Source organism: Anabas testudineus, chromosome 4, assembly GCF_900324465.2.
Source record: "Anabas testudineus chromosome 4, fAnaTes1.2, whole genome shotgun sequence".
Taxonomy (NCBI): Eukaryota; Metazoa; Chordata; class Actinopteri; order Anabantiformes; family Anabantidae; genus Anabas; species Anabas testudineus.
The window spans coordinates 9,260,814-9,277,703 of NC_046613.1; the positions used below are offsets into that span (position 1 = coordinate 9,260,814).

At 41.5% G+C, this 16,890-nt stretch overlaps 1 protein-coding gene across 2 annotated transcripts in view; it reads right to left on the reverse strand.

Moving 5' to 3' along the window:
- Nucleotides 1-4,452: 4,452 nt before the first annotated feature.
- polrmt (polymerase (RNA) mitochondrial (DNA directed)) overlaps nucleotides 4,453-16,890 on the reverse strand; it is a 34,300-nt gene continuing 21,862 nt past the window's right edge. Inside the window, exons 16-21 of one of the 2 annotated variants that reach the window (XM_026345880.1) lie at nucleotides 13,377-13,429; nucleotides 10,338-10,436; nucleotides 10,112-10,184; nucleotides 7,839-7,930; nucleotides 7,384-7,460; nucleotides 4,453-5,400 (exon numbers count right to left, since the gene is read on the reverse strand). In XM_026345880.1, coding sequence (XP_026201665.1) covers nucleotides 5,351-5,400; nucleotides 7,384-7,460; nucleotides 7,839-7,930; nucleotides 10,112-10,184; nucleotides 10,338-10,436; nucleotides 13,377-13,429 — 444 coding nt within the window. In that variant the 3' untranslated portion in view covers nucleotides 4,453-5,350. The remainder of the gene's footprint in view (nucleotides 5,401-7,383; nucleotides 7,461-7,838; nucleotides 7,931-10,111; nucleotides 10,185-10,337; nucleotides 10,437-13,376; nucleotides 13,430-16,890) is intronic. The other variant, XM_026345881.1, reaches the window with a different exon arrangement.

The following is a 16,890-nucleotide window of genomic DNA, read 5'->3' on the forward strand; positions in this document are numbered from 1 at the left end:
TTGGGACATAGTGGAATAGGAAACTCACTGTAACTGTAGCTGACCAATCTGCAGCACCTGCGCGATGCTATCATGTGAATATGGGCCAAAGTCTCTAAGCAATGTTTGCAGCACTTTATTGAATCTATGCCATCAAGAATGAAGGGGGGTTCTTAAGGCCTCCGACGTGGTACTAGCATTAGGTGTACCTAATAAAGTGGCCAGTGGGTTTTGTTTAGCGTTATGTAACTGTTACGAAATCTCAGCTGTTCAACTTTTTCAGTTCGCCTCCAGACTTTGAGAAGGATGGCGTCAGTGCCATACGCCAACACACACACACACACGCACATGCAGCAGCGGCAGCAGCAGCAGCAGCTGCAACATCAACAGAAACATCTGTATTTGCCAAGTTGTGTGCTTTGAAAATGCTGTTTTAAAAAGACTTTCTTCTTCATTTTCTCCTGTCTCAATACTAAAACTTTCCCAGAGCCCAAACTATTTTTTTTTTTTATGTCCTTGGGTTCATCAGTGTCAGTAAAGAGTGGTTGTTAATCTAGACGGGCTGCTCATTTGAATTAAGCAAGGATACGATCGTGTTTGTCACAGTTCTTTTTTCTTTCTTTTCGGGCGACTTCAGCAACACTGAGAAATATATTGTGCAATTCTTTTTAACACTGATTTATGTCTTTTATAGAATACAATACAACTTACTTCCATTTCAAAGAGTGACCATTCAGCGTCCAGCATGTATTTATTTCTTGCTGTCGCTGCTTTGCGTTTTTTAGGCTTTACTCCTTCTTGCTGTCGTTCTCAGATCCCACACCTGTTTGTTTGAGAAATACGACTCAGTAATACTAGCTTACTGCCTGCAATGCCAATAGCAAAACCGATCGATACCTTAACATTACAGATAATATAGCCAAGCCAATGTAAACTGAGACCTTCGGCAGTAAACATGAACTCTCCTCAAGTAAACAGATGTTCTCAGGTGGTCCCCGTCTGTAAGCACAGACACTGACAGTGCAGCACAAACGTTTTCGGTGTCAGGGACCTGATTTATTTATCTATTTATTTATTTTCATCGAGCCACTCCACATTCGTCATATCCCATAACATGAACTGTGCATACCTAGTGCCTGGCATATACTGTAGTCTCCACATACATGTACTAAACTATATGTTTGTGTGTGTGTGGCTGTAAAAATGCTCGCTCCTAACAATGCCAATATCAATGTCAGTTATACTGCAATACATGTACAAAGGAAAACAATAAATTGTATTTGAATACGGTGTGATTCTGATGCTTTACATTTCGGCAATTTGTTTTGTTTTGTTGTAAAAGCACAAAAAAAGTTGATGATTATGCGTATTCCTCATAGCAGCAACATTTACTAAGGCAATAAAGGCATATAATTATGAATGCCTCTGTTAGTCGTGTTGTTCATGTGTCAGCAGCCTCTGAACTCATTGTTCTTTATGATTCAATATGATTCGGTCATCGGTCATCGTAACTGATGCGCTTTTATTATAAAGATGACATTTGAAAAGCTACTTCCTACTTCAGTATTTTATAATACTGCTGGTTGTGTCTTACATACAGTAATTTCATGTTTATTCATTCATTCGTCTATCAGGAACTATGAAGAATTTACAAGAACCTGGAGTCCCTAGGAAATGCTCTAGCTGTCTATAACCTTATTACAAATTGAGACATTAATGTCTGTAAGCACCTGTCACACACACACACACACACACACACACACACACACACACACACACACACACGTCTGCTGTAAGGCCCCTGTTAGCATATATTTGAGTCAGCTTCTGTGAAAACCCAGACATGGTTCTGATGGACTCCATCCATCCACTTTAAATGAATAGCTGACAATCCGAGTCAAAATCGTCAACTTTAAATTGTTCGATTTATGCTAAAACAGAACTTTTGATAAGACGTTTTTGTTTTCCCAGTTTAGTGCTCGTTTAAATAATTTAATAGCGGATGTCCAATCACATCCATTTATGCATCCACTCTACTGAAACATCACATCATCAGGCACCTTGCGTGTACTGCGTGTGTGAAAGCTGTTAATCAACCCATCACTGACCGTCAGTTAGAATAAAGGTCAGACCATGGAAACTCAAACTGTAGCTCCTGTGTCTTACTACCAAACCTAACAAACACACTCCTCACCGTGCTCCCCCCGCTGACAGAGAGCTCTGGCCCCATTTGCACACTCCAGGACTGTCTGTACACTCTGCTGCTGCTGCTGCTGCTGAGTGCCTCCCGCTCATGGCGCCACTGGACAGGAGATAGGCCGCGGGGGCCCGGGAGCCTGGCAAGGAAATCAAAGTGCTCTCAGTGAGAGTGAGTGCTCCAGCTATCGAAGAGTGGCTTCCAGCTCTGGCATGCCTAGCAGATAGCGCCCAACACTTCTTTAGTGTCCACTTTCTGATGATCCTGTGACAAGAATGAAGAGCTCGCTAAAAGCCCACACTGCTGTTTGTGCTAAATGCACGCACAAATGATCCAATCAGCAAACCTGTAATTCAAGATCTCTTCATTCCACATGAACAAATCGGTCGTTCTTTGTCACAATTCATTGCTTATTTCTGGTTATAGCAGAATGCTTTGGGTTATTAGACAGGGAAACACCCCTATCAGGCTCTCACTGTATCACAGACAGACAGTGACGTTCACACTTACAAGCAATTTAGAGACTCCTCTTGACACAGGTCTGGACTGTTGAAGGAAACCAGAGCAGCTGGATGAACAACAGCTCCAACTTCAGGGACATCACTTAGCTCCACTGCTGCTTCATATCTAATATTGTGAGACAATGAAAACTCACAAATTCTACTCATTAGCTTTACCTTCCTAAACATTCAACTGCATCTCACTGTCTTCTTCAGCAGGTGAAGTTGAGCAGGTAGAAATGAGAAGAATAACAGAGCAGAAAGATATTTAATTACAATTAATAGTAACAGAGAATTCGACATTAGTAGAATAGTAGTGTAGTATTGCTGCACTGGAGTTAAGATAAATTTTTCTCAAATTGTGCCAATGATTGGCTTAAATGTTATAACAGGAAAAAATCACATTATACTACTTATATATCATAGACATTGTTCAAGAGAAGTTGATGTGTATGGGCTCAGAGAGGGTGATTGTGCTGTCAAATGTAAACTTTATCCTCTGCCCCACCTTTGCACTATATATTTTCCTAATGCAAAATCAACATTAACAAGACGTGTTAACCTTTGGAGAGGAACCCGTAATGGAAGCTATCAGACTCCTTCTTGCTGCAAACCCTGTTCCATTAATGCAGGTTGGACTGGTGCAGCACTATTATCTAACAGCAGACATCCTTGGAATCACCCCAGAGAAACTGAGACAGGCCCGTCAAGCTACACAGCAACCGCATTTCACTGTAAGGACATCTTTAATATCCTGTTTACTTCCTCAGCCAAGGTCAGTGACAGTTTACAGCAGTTTATTTTTTATCAAAAGCAAACATTAAGTGTGTGTACTGCATCATGCCACTCTGCAATAACCCTACCTGTTCTGTCAATGTACTGTATGTGTTGTTGTGCATTTGAAAGAAAATTCATGACACAGCGAGTGAGCGATGAAGGCGCCCGCAGCATCCACCGACCCATACACGCCATACCCACTCCTTAGTGTTAAGCTCAGATCACATAGACTGGAACATTTTGTAGGCAGCTGTGTCAAAAGTCAATTTCTGAAATGTGATACAAGCATGATATAAGTATGCGAGACCCTGAGAGCACTTTACAGGAGGGAGCTCTGTCCTTGACAGGAGGGGAGCCGGTGTCCGCTAGGAGCAGATATTAGCTGGTGTAATATGGATTAATCCTGTCAAATCACAGGTAGATTTAGCATTTTGGGGGCGCTGAGTAAAGCCAGGTGTATTTTTTACCAGTTGATACTTTACATCATGTCATTATGTGACTTTTTTTTTTTTAATATAAAATAACTGCTTAAATTTACAATTCATTTCTCGCGTGCATGTCATGTCTCTGCAAGTCATCAGAAAAACCTCCAGTCTAATCAGCACATTATTAATGCCCCTCGAAGATTATTTCCATTTCATTACATTGTCACAGAGCCAGCTTTGTTTGGCTGAGCCCACATTTGCCTTTGAACATCAACAGCACCTTTTTGTCTGAAACTAGCTGTCACGTTTCCAGCGATGATCAGATCAGCACTTCTGCTATTTTTACTTCTAGATGTGGCACTGGCCCAGAAAAATAAGATCCGAGTTGATTACTGAAGCCTGCAAACCCTTTGTGGTGCACCTAAAAAGGAGGCCTTCATCTTATCATACAAAACAAGACTGAAATATGCAGATATAGCCAAATAATGGGCTGCCTCATTCAGCCCATTGAAGCGCAGTAAGAATACCAGCAATTTCTCTAAACCTTCAAATGAATAAAGAGACATTTAAAAAAAGAACAACATTTATTTTAGGGCAATTTTCAAGTGCTTAGTCACTCAAAGAAGGTAAGAATCAAGAGCACACTGGAACACAATGCTATCCTAAGAGCCCCTTGACTCATCGCTTTGTCCAATCCCATTTTTAGTATAGTATTTCATTTCAAGTATATATTTTTTATTTCAGTTCCTCTCAAAAGTCTCTTTTCAAACTCCTGAAAAAGTGTAGATAGTTGAACATTGTGTCAGGGGGCATCCTGTCATCCAGTAAGTGATGGAATCGATGATTGGGTGGGATAGTAGCAGAGGCAGGTCGCTGCTCAGTGGAGGTGTTCACAGCATTAAAAAGTACGTAGACAGACAGTCACACACGCGCGCACATACACACACACACACACACCCTCAATCACTGGCAATTACAGTTTGTAAGTAGAAAGACTGTTCCTGGTCTTACTGATCAGCAACGGTTTTTCTGAGTGATGGACAAATTGACACAGTTTACGTATGATTCAGTGGGTATAGCTCATGAAGAAACGCACATTCGCACACATACATAGACCAGAATATGGCCAAAGCACCCATTCTAAGAGGTACTTTTCACTGATTGAAGTGTTAACATTCCCATACTGTGCTGATTCTCTCATTTTCGCCTGGATAAGTATCCCACCCTCCTTTCCATCAGCTCGCTAGTCAGTCAATCGGGCAGGTTCACTCTGGGTGAGCGCCTCCAGCAGTTCTGGCAAATCAAGCAGCCTCAGCCGGCCTGTGTAGCAGGAGGCAGGTGGGACATGGCTGGATCGATGTCCTGATGTCCGAGGGAGACCAAGCCGGCAGAGACTCCGGGGTCTGAAGCCTCCCTGCTGCAATCTGTCAATTCCACTCATCTCTCTCCACTGTCTCGTCGCCAGAAGCTTCTCAGCTGAAGAAATAAGTGGATTCTTTCACCTGCTGGAGATCAAAATCACCTGGAGAGCAAAGATGCAAAGTGTCAGGGCAGGTTTAGGTCTTTGGGCAGTTACTTAAAGTAAATTACATGTGCTGCAACTTAAGACTTAAAACTACCACTCACGTGCTGCTACAAGAGGGACTGATAACTGGAATGCCTCGACCCAAGTCCTCAGTGTGGCTACAAATCTCCCGTGTGATTATCTAAATACCTCTCTTCAAGGATACATAATCAATTTTATCATTCTCTCCTTAATGTGATTAATGATCAATTACAGACGTTGCTGAGAATCACAGGTAGGATGCAATTTGTTCTGAGGTTAGAGTTACAATCTTCAGAGTGAGGAGAGGAGTGGCTTTTAAGTAGGTCAACCTCAGGAACCTTCATTTTTAATTTAGATACAACACTTTAGTTTTACTGGACACCAGTAAATTTTCGATGGGACTTTAATACACCAACTGGAACATTAATTTTAGCTCTGGATGGAGCTCTCTACTATGTGCTTTGCCTTACTTCTCTGACAGATGTTTATACCAACAGAAGCTGGTATATAGCGTGTAGCGTGAATTATTGAGGAAAGGACATAAAAAACTAGAATGCTAAAGTTAGTATAATAACCAATGCTCGTCAGTTTGTGAACCCTTTAGAAAAGTCTCTCTATCTAAATAAATCTGACTTAATATGTGAGCAGGATTTTATATGAGTCCTAAAACTAGAAACCAAATGATACAAATGAGACAAAGAAATGACACATCCATGCATTTAGTGTGTGTTAAACCACGTCTTCAGTAACTGGTGTGACCCCCCCTTTTCCAGCAATAACTCCAGCTACATGTTTCTGGTAAGGGTTTGTCAGCCCAGCACATCAGTTTGAGACATTTTAGCTCATTTCTTCTTACAGAACAGCTTCAATTTAATTATGTGGGTTGTCTTCCTGCTTCAGTTCCACAGCATTAAGGTCAGGACTCACTCAGCCTTTGCAAAACATTACATTCATTCTGCTTCAACAACTTTAAAACAACTTTCATATTTACTTGCAGAATTCGCTTGTACAAATGTTTGTTTGTGCATGCTGTTCTGGTCCAGACAACAAAGCAGGAACCCAATTCATCTGTTATCTTGCTAGATTACACACAAGGAAGCATGATTCACCTCAATAATAAGAATCTGAATCCTTTATAGTGAAAATTACAATGGACTTCAGCCCAGATCCACAGGGCCTCATAGTCAACAATGGGTACAGTGGGCACTCAGCGACACACATGCACATGCCGTCCCAGGCACACCTAACTGGTCTCAGCCACAGAGGCTGATTATGCAGAGGAGGGACACAATTAACAGTAATCAATTTATACAACCCCGCTGTCTGTGCCAAGCAGACAGCAAGTGTACAGATGGAGATGGAGCGAGGCATTACATAACAGCAAAGCCCCACATCTACCTGACGAGTACCTCCACTGAGCACAACAATAGACAGACGCTCCCAGTGGCGTCAGGGAAAAAATGGGAATCTGGACCTGCTAGAGGCCATGCAGCCAGACATGAATACACCACTTATGATGCAGAAAATGTAATTATATCTAAACCCAATCAATGACTTTTCCTGTTTAACTGAACAAGCAGAAAGTAATGTCTGGGTATCAAACACAGCCTGTCAACCAGGTGGAGACGACAGGATGAACGCTGTCACTATAGGAGACAACAATTAGCAATTCATGGTTTTTTTGTGCCGTTGATTCATGTGCTACTGTGTCACCATGAGACACCAACAGTGAGCAATTATAAAACTCGGGACAACGTACAGGTCTGAGAAAGAACCCAATTTAATAACATTCCTATCAGTCCTACTGCTAACCTTAGACAGAGCTTCAGGACACACGAGCCAGCTTCCCAATTAGGGAAAAATAAAAAAACAGAACCCTGTATGTTGCCGCTCTCACACAATTCACCAGCCTCAGGAAATCCAGGTGTCAGGGAGCCAGTATGCTGCACACAAACTGACCTGTCTGGGGCACTTTGGCCAGCAGCAGAAACAGCCTCCTGTACTCCTGGTACTTCTTGTTGTTGCTGGACTCACTTCTGCCACAAAGGAGGGAATTAAAAAGTTCAAAAGTTTGTAACTCACACACTGAAAACACTCTTCGCTGAATAAGAATTAGTCTTTTTGTGTCAATAATAATAATTATAATAAATAATGAGAAACTATGCCTGCTACATTTCTGTAAAGCAAAACACATTTTTGACTTAATAAGGAAACGTTCTGGAAACACAGGTACAGGTAACTACTATATATTTGGAAAAAAGTAAACACTTTCAGAGAATAATTATTTGTCTCTAAAGAGACGCTGCTATAAAAAGATGACAGTGATACCTATTTCTAAGGTTATAAACGTATAACGTGTGTGTGTGTGTGTGTACAATCAACATGTCCTCTTGCAGGCAGGTGCGTAAACTCACAGGACACTGGGGCAGTATTTCTGCAGCAGGAAGTTGGAGAGATCTTTAAGGATCGGCTGGCTGTGCAGGGCCACAAACTGTTCTCGACAGATCTGACAGGAGGAAAAAGAAGCAGAGAGAAGTGCACTCTCAGTTACTCTGCACTGATCAACAAGCTCCCTGGACGATCCTGACCAACTAAAACCCACCTCAAAGACGGATGAACCTGAAATATGGAGAGGACAGAAAGAGAAGGGAGAGAACAAGCACCGGTCTGTCCCCTATCAGGCAAATTGATCCCAGAGCTTCAACTACAGTGGCTGTATGACTTCCCACTTCCCATTTCAAAAAACACTGGGGATGAAGTGCTGATATTTTATTGTGAGTGGTCATGATGCCTGTGAAGATTCTCAGTCATCCGTCGTCATGACCATGCTTATACTATAAATAGGTTTACCATCCTTGGGGAACATGTTGCCACAGTGTAACTATACATTTCATATGGACCTTTTAAGGACTTCACTTACTGTATATATTAACATAACACACTGACACATTTATCGCTTTATGAAGTTCGGTGCCCCTGCTACACACAGTCAGAGGCCCAAGCTCAAGATAAACGTGTGTTTGCAGGCTGGCTGGTGATGAAAGTCCCATGTTTCGATCTGGCCAGTGCATATTGTTTTTTGAATGTTTTTCAAAATGTTATAGCTCTTGACATGGAGCAGTGTTGAGGTCTTACTGGCCACCTGTTTTGGATGCCACATCCACTAAATACCCCACCCACCTTCTCAGTTGAGCTGCTAACACTTTTATCACAGAAAGGCTGATATTTAATTTTATTTTATTTATATAGGGCCAAATCACAACAGATATATATCAGAGAAAGTGTTTTATCTGCTGGGAAGGAGAATTTACTTCCCTTTTCTCAAAGACAAAACCATAAAACAACAGTGGATATGGTGACAGGCCACCATCAGACTTTGAGGCATTTCATGGACAATTGTTTTTACAGCGTGAAAGATTTTAAGCCAGGCTGTTGCTGAAAAATGGTGTTGATCCTGCTGTACCTGGCTGGGTGGAGGAAGGGAAGAAGGAACTTCAACTTTGGGAGTTGAAATATGTACATGAGATATTGTTGCTGATATTGTGTTACTCTAAGACTCAGTACATGTTATTAAAAGCACAAAACAAAAATCATACAGCAAACATAGAGATTAGGTCAACTAGAGAATGTGGAGCAGTCGTGGTTTGATTTAAGGTTGGTTTGTTTTCAAGGTTGGCTTGTAGTCTCTGGTAGCAAAATATAAAATATATATAAAAATATAAACTCTAAATATTGATCTCACAACTTCTCAGTCACTTTGATTTGATTTGTCCCACATGTGCACATAGCTGAAAATTAAGTCTTGGCTGGCAACGCGGCCACAGAGTACCCATCTTCTAACTGGTGCGTGCCAGGTCAGACTCCAGCCCCCTCTAGCCAGAGACAGAATGGATAGTTCAGAAAATAGGCGTGTGGATGAAGGATCAGTTGGCAATAAAACAAGGCCATGCTCTATATACTTAGGTGTTGAAGATATTTAATACCCCCTCCTCCGCTGCTGTGTTCAATTACCTGTGTAATGAGGTAGGCGTACACTGACACGTCAAGAGAATATGAGAGTATAAATTTACGGAGAGGAAACCGCTTCATTGGTTGTAACTCCTCAGAGAGTGGGTGAGGACGCAAAAACTGTGGCTGCGCTCTGAAACAGCATCAACAGAAAATTGGGGCTTTATGGTAATTTGGTCCATTTTATTCAGCGCTGGGTCTCAGTCTGGGCCTGCTGACAAGCTAGTTCCAGCAGGCAGGGGCAGACAGTCATTTATTCAGCACAACAGGCTCTGTCTGATGGTGCTACTTGCAGCCAGCAGCCAGAAAATGTGTGAAGCATTGAAAAACTGTTTGCTTTAGTGACATCTCAAAGTTGACGCTACATTAACATGAGAACTGGTGATGATATACAAATTATTTCTATCAGCAGTACCCAGTGTAAAAGTGCCAAAGTAAGCTCGGGGCTTTCAATATCATACAATCCTTCTTCTGCTCCAAAAAGAGCCTGAAGAGAAGCGTGGAGAGAGGCTGACTCACATGAACAATGCCACCTTTAGCTTCAATTCATCAGCACAAAGAAGAGAATTCAAAACCCCACAGATATATAATCAGACAGGATGCACACAGGTAAAAGGATGACAAGGACGAAAAAAGGGTGAAAGAAAGAATCTGATGGAAGTAAACTGTCATTAAATACCTTGTTCATGGTGTCCACAGTGAGGGCGTGGGTCCAGAAACAGTCGTGAACTGAGACAAACGTTAGACCAGCACTGAAAAATCACAAAGACAATGGCTCTGAGAATATGTCGACTGTGGATTTCAAATAAGTACAGCACAGTGTTACAGAGTCGGTCACTATCATGAATTATGACAGATGCCAATTCTGTGAAACAAATACACTTCCTCAGAGTGTTAAAGGCTACCTGTAGCAGTGGAGAGCAGTCAGCATCATGTGAGTGGAGTCCAGAGAGTGGATGAAGTTTGGTGGGAAGGCGTTCTTCTGTTTAACTGTGTCTGGTCTCCTGAGAAGAGAGAGAGAAACCCAAAGCACAAACATATGAAACTATTTTGTTTTTGCTGTAATCTTTGTTGTACCTCGACACTTTCTACTATCATGGGATGTCACAGCTGAGCTTTTGCCTAAGTGTGACGTGGCCTCGTTGTGAACTGTGCTTATAAAACTCAGGGAAACAGTTAGAAATGCTATGTTGGGACTTCTTTTCTTGTTTGTGCGCTACTTAGAAGACATTGTGTGTTAGTAATTTCTGAATAACAACCAATATAGTATATTGGTTTTTAAGCATTACCGTTACAGTCAACACAAACATTAATAATAATGAATGATAATGATGAAATACGTTATTGATCCCCTTGGAGAAACCGTTGTTTGGACAGCTGCAGTAGATGACAGCGTCTGTGTCTTGTCCGAGGACATCTCGAGATACAGCCAGGAGGAACCAGGAATCAAACCAGTGACCCTGGGGTTTATAGACGACTGCTCTACCGACTGAGCTAACTTAACAACATGTCAGCAAACACAGCATAAAACTAAATTTGAATGAAACATGAAGTTGAAGACTGTTGACCTCCACCACACCAAGAGAGTAATTAATAAGTTGGAGCCCAACCCATTCCTAGAAACGTACATTTTTGCTGCCTTAGATCCAAAATGCAGAGCTCTGATCAAAAGGTGGTAGAACAGTCATCCCAAAATTGCAGGGTCACTGGTTCGATTCTCACTTGACGCTTGTCGACGCTGAACCCCAAATTGCTCATTGTCTGTATCAAGTGCAACTTGTAAGTCTGCCAAATTACTAAATGTAAATGTTGTACAGTATTATATCACAGCACGGGCTCCAGTGAGAGAAAGGTTTTGAATATTTTATATATTTAAAATTGTTTTATTTACATCTGATTTGTGAGGTGCATTTTGTTGCCTTCTCACAGAGCCCATGTTTATGTTAAGCTAATTGGGCAGTTGGTTGGTTGTGTTACATTTTATCACGTAACTCTCTGCTAGAAAGTACATATTAGCATATTGTCCTTCAACGGTGTCAAGTGTAAAAATTACAGGCTGCATCATTAATGCCATTTGTAACACGTGTGTTTATGTCGATCTGTGTGCATGGTTTTCAGCATCAATATTTATTCCCTACTTTGTGGATCTCGGGGGAATCCCTGGCTGTGCGCCCTCGAAACAACAGTCGAAATGAGAGTATGCAAAAACTGAGGGGATACAAAACAAAAAAAAAGAAAAAGAAAAATAGGACAAGGTAATTTAAATGCAATGTTGCTGCTACTGATGATGGGCCTGGCAGTAAAAAAAACATCCTGCCAATCTGCATCCCCATGTTCCCATTACCCTGAGCCTGTGCCATTCAAATCCTCTGGGCTGCCACAGACCAGAACGCTCTTCTAATGGGAATGCAGACAGAGTGGAGAGAGCTTGGGCTAAACCCAAAGCTACAATGCACGCGTGCACGCTCACACACACACACACACACACACACACACACACACACACACACACACACACACACACACACACACACATCGCCTGCCTGTCTGTCAGTCTTATTTTCCTTCTGTCCATTTTATTTTTGGCTTTTTAGACTTTTATCGGTATGCTTTTGAATTCTGCTGTTTTGTGCTTGAGCTGAACAAAAACAAGATTCCTGGAAATGTATTTACAAGCACGCTAGGCGAGTGTTGCCTAGAAGACTTTTTTTCCTTTTCGTTTGTCTCATGCCTACACACAAACACACACACACAGACACACACACACAAACCGAACATGTCACCTTTAAATCCCACAGGCCTGACACACCAGAAAGGTGTACAGCAAGTACAGTAAAAGGGTTAGCAACCACTGCTCTCTGAAGTCTACCTGGATTCCCTACAGAGCTGTTGGTTCGCTTTTTTTTTTTGTCCTGTATTTTTGAAGCCTGCATAACGAGAAAGGAAATACAGGGAATCTTAAAGGATGTCATTTGTGTAATGTATGTGTGTCTCTGTGGAAAGGAAAAGACTAAGAAAATCAGCCATGTCGATTGCGTCAAGTTTAGCCCTGAGTGTCGACGCCGTGTTAAATTTGAAGTTTCAGAGGACGGGGTCGTTCTAAGCATCATCCTGCCCTCTCCCTCAACTCCAACTTCCTCCATACCTCCCTGCGCTTTGGCTGCCTGCTTCGTTGTTCATCCTGCTTGATCTGCGGTATTCTGTAGATGTCAGAATGAGGAGGAAAGCTGTCAATCTGTGTCATCTGTCTCCAGTGCTCTCGCTCCGTCTTCTGTCTAGTACCCGTCACTGTCCCTTGTTGTTGTTGTCTCTTTTTGCCCTTTATTCGTCTATCTCACCCTTGCTCTGTCTGCTCTTTTAAAACTTTATCTATACATACTTCTCTTTTGCCTCACTATGATTAGAAGTCACGATTCAATGTGAAATGTGTTTATGCACGTTAATTCTGAATAAATGCAAATGCACAAATTTGATAAAAGATGTCATGAAGTAAAAAAAAAAGAAAAAAGTTTAAACTACTTTTCTGAACTAATGTCTGTTAGAAAATCCTCAGCTCTGCTTCCTATTGCCAAAACACAAAGTGCTTTCAAACAGTTCTTCAGGACAAATGCAAAGTTACATCCGAGTTTCAGCAGACAATTAGTGAAAATATCCAGAGAAGGCTGTGCTTTTGTGCAACTCTAATACTTAAAAGTGTACTCTAATTGCCTCAAGAGAGCTTTACTTTCTACTTTGTCAAGTGGCCTGATGCTACATTATGAAACTTGATTGATTATAGGCTCAACACAATAAAAGACCTGCTATAAACACTATTTCTGTCACCAGCTCTATCCTCAGTCCTCGTTCCAGGTCACTAATATCAGACTAAACTGTAAAGTACATTTGTTGTGGGTAGGTGGTAGCATGATGGTGGAGAAAGATATTTTTCTTGGAGCAGGACTTACTCTTTGGAGTCATAGTTGATCTGGAGGTTGATAAGTTGCATGGTACTCTTCAGCTGGAGACAAAGACAGAGAAATAAGAGGGTTAATAATTTCACTACTATCTTCACCTCTCATTTTTAGGACTGCCCTCATATTTGCATAGTTACAAACGTTGACACCTAGAAGCTGCTCAGAAAAACCACAATTAAAAATTAATTGTCCCAACTAGATATAATATAAAAATGTCCATCGCAATTTTCTAAAGCTCAAGGTAAAATCTCTTGAGATGGTCTAAAACCACAACATATCAAAACTATATTTTAGACATTTTAACTATCACATACAACAAAGAGCAGCATTTGCCTCCTACATTTGGGTCAACCTGCTGCACAATCAGCCTCTCAGGCTACAGCAACAGGGTCCCACAAGTAAACACATTGAAACAATCATGGCAATAGTCACAGTCTGAAGCTGATATTAATGCCTAGGTTATCTGAAACTCTGATGAGCCCACATATACAGTATCTGCATCTTGGGCACTGTGACAATTACTGGAAATGTGTCACACAAGTGGCCACTTCACTACTTACGCAGCTACTTCACTGATGTGGGTATTTGGACGTACACACAGGCGACTGCAGAATGTGATTAAATTGTAGCTTAGAATCATAAATATTATACCAAGTTGGTTGTGGAGAGTATCAGATTACTCCCTCAAACGTAACAAACCTTGTTATTTATGTAGGCTCTAATGCTAAACTGAACATAAACCTTGAAATTCATGAAATAAATAAACAGATGGAAACAAACTGTGTTTACATTTAGTACATTAAATACTGTATATACTGCATGTTATATCAATTATTTTTAATATTGGTTAATACAAAAGAAAAAACTATCATATTATTTGTGGCTGTACTCTTTTTCCCAGTAGATCTTGGCATAAACAAGTGTGAGCTGCTCTGTGTTTGTTAAAGTGAATTAGCAGCTGCTGTGTAAGAAAAGGCTTCTAGGTCAGTGAGAAATGTGGGTGAGCACATCACAGTGACCTTGTCATGTCCACCACACCTTGATCTGGTTTCTGCAAAGTTTCTACGAAATGAGGATTTTGTTTCCAGGAAAACTGTCACTTGCCACTGTTGCCTAGAAACCAGGGACTCTTTAATGGTGACCTCATCCCGCAGAAGTAAGTGTAAACAAAAACCCCAATGGGGCCATTTCTGTTTTCTCTGCTCTCAGCTTACACAACCATGCACACGCAGACGCACACACACACACACACACACACACGCTCGCACACACATGCACACACGAGAGAGGGCTAGTTCATGACATATCTTCACAATGGACAGAACAGACATGGAGAGAGGTGGAAAAGTTAAAAACAAAAACATCCAAGCCGGCAGAGGCTGATTAAAAAATTAAATAAAAAAAAGAACAACTAATTTCATTTACTGCTCAAGTACATGAATATGCCATATTAACAGCTCTACTCCCTCTGCTGTTTTCTTCTTGATATAATTTGTTTGTTTTTTTCTCTGTAAGACCAACACCCAAGCTGTTCCAGGCACTTCTTCTTAATGGACAGAAGACTTGGAACTCTAATCTCCTAAACCCTAAGGGGTCCACTGAGGCAGCATCTGCAGCAGTGCAGTCTTTCCCTGAACCCTGGATCTGGGCCTGGGTGGCAACGACAGGCTGCTATCAGGAAGGAGATATGACTGGCAGCAGAGAAGCCATCTTAAAACGAGCTGTGATTCAGTTTACATTAATGTATCTAGGCGTCTCTGTTCCTGTTCCTAGTGTGATGAAACCCTGCTAGTTTCTAACATGGCTCCTATCTTATCTGTCACTGCTGAAGGAGGACATGTCGATCATTCTCCTCTTAACATCTTTATGTCCTCATAAATATATTTGATGGAAGCAAACTAGAGGCCAAAACAGGGAATGGGGGTTACCTTTAATGTGGGTAATGGAGTGCCACACTCTAAATGAGGTCACAACCATTTAATGTACTCATATTCTTTATTATGCATATGTGCTTGATCTGTGTACAAGGTCTCTAAACCCTGAAGCTGTGATCAACGAGACCTTGGTTGACCCAGCTGTGTGTCTGTGGAGAACAGGCTCCTGTGATTTACCCTGAGTGTTGCACTACAGATGGTCATGGATACTGGAGCCATCAGTAACCACACATAAGCCGCGCTCGTGATAGGGGAATCCCCATTCATCACATAGTGCACATAGTGGTTCATAACGCGTGTCATCTCCCCCGACCTACACCTCCTTCCTCTGTTATTCTGGGTCACCTGGTCCTCTACTTTGCCTTCTACCCCCGAAGACAGATGAAGACAGCTGCAGACACACACACACCCCAAGTCTCTCCACGCTTCCTCTGACCTTTTTCAGAACCTTCTTTCTACCAAACTTTCTTTTTCTACCTCTTGGGGGTGTCCTTGAAACTCAAACTGCATTTATTATTTCACCCCAAAATGCCACAAGATTCGGCAAGATCAATGAAACCTCATGCTACTCCTGGGAATGTGTCTCTTCTGTTCCAAGGCAAAAGGAGGCACGGAGGGCATCACGCCGACATTTAGAGATATGTGGTTCTCCAGAATTTTGAATGAAAAGCAGACTTATTCTGACTGTACGAGCACCAAGATTTTCTCCAACTCTGCTATAATCCTACTTCTACGCCAAAGAAAAGGAAGCCAGACATAGTGCCTAGAAAAGAAACGTTATAACTCTTATTTAAAGAAGGTACCAACACTTTTGGTTCACATTCTAAAAGTGCAACATTGTGCATTGCTATAGGCCACAAGGTAATACACTTACTACTACAAGTACTACAACACTTCATTAGTATAATAATTTTGTACCATAGAGAAAAAATGCACACTGCCCAACCAGCTTAGGAAATTATCAGCAAGTAATAGAACTGATTCTTTCCACATAGAGGACACTAGATCATATACTATAAACCCATAAATCCGGTCAAATCCAGCTGACAACTCCCTTGTGTCACTATCCGCTGAGGGTGAGATTTCACTGTAACCTTGCCTGTGATGAGAAATGGAAAAAAGTAAACAAGGAATCTGAGCAAAAGTGACCTCTGATCCGATTAGTATCTCCAAATCCTATTAGGCATCCTCCATGATGTATGTTCATGCTCCATTCAGATCTTCCATCCTACTCAAATTTCTTCACCTCTCATCAGCCATGGAAAATAGTTGATTACACAGGTCGGCATGCGTACTCATCTCTGTTTGCACACTGAAAAGAACTAAGAAGCATGAACCCAAAGAGGCAAACACAAGCGCACGCACTCCAGTCTGCTATAACGCCACTGTAGCTATTTTCTTGCCACTTATTGGTGGTCTTACTGTGCGAGTCTAATTACTACTGACCCTCAAAAACACTGTGGCCTTGGACTTAAGAGGCAGAGAGGAGACTGGGAGATTGAATTTAATCCAGCCACACAGAGAAAAGGTGACCTTTCTGCAAGTTTGTTTCATTTTTATTGCAGAATTAT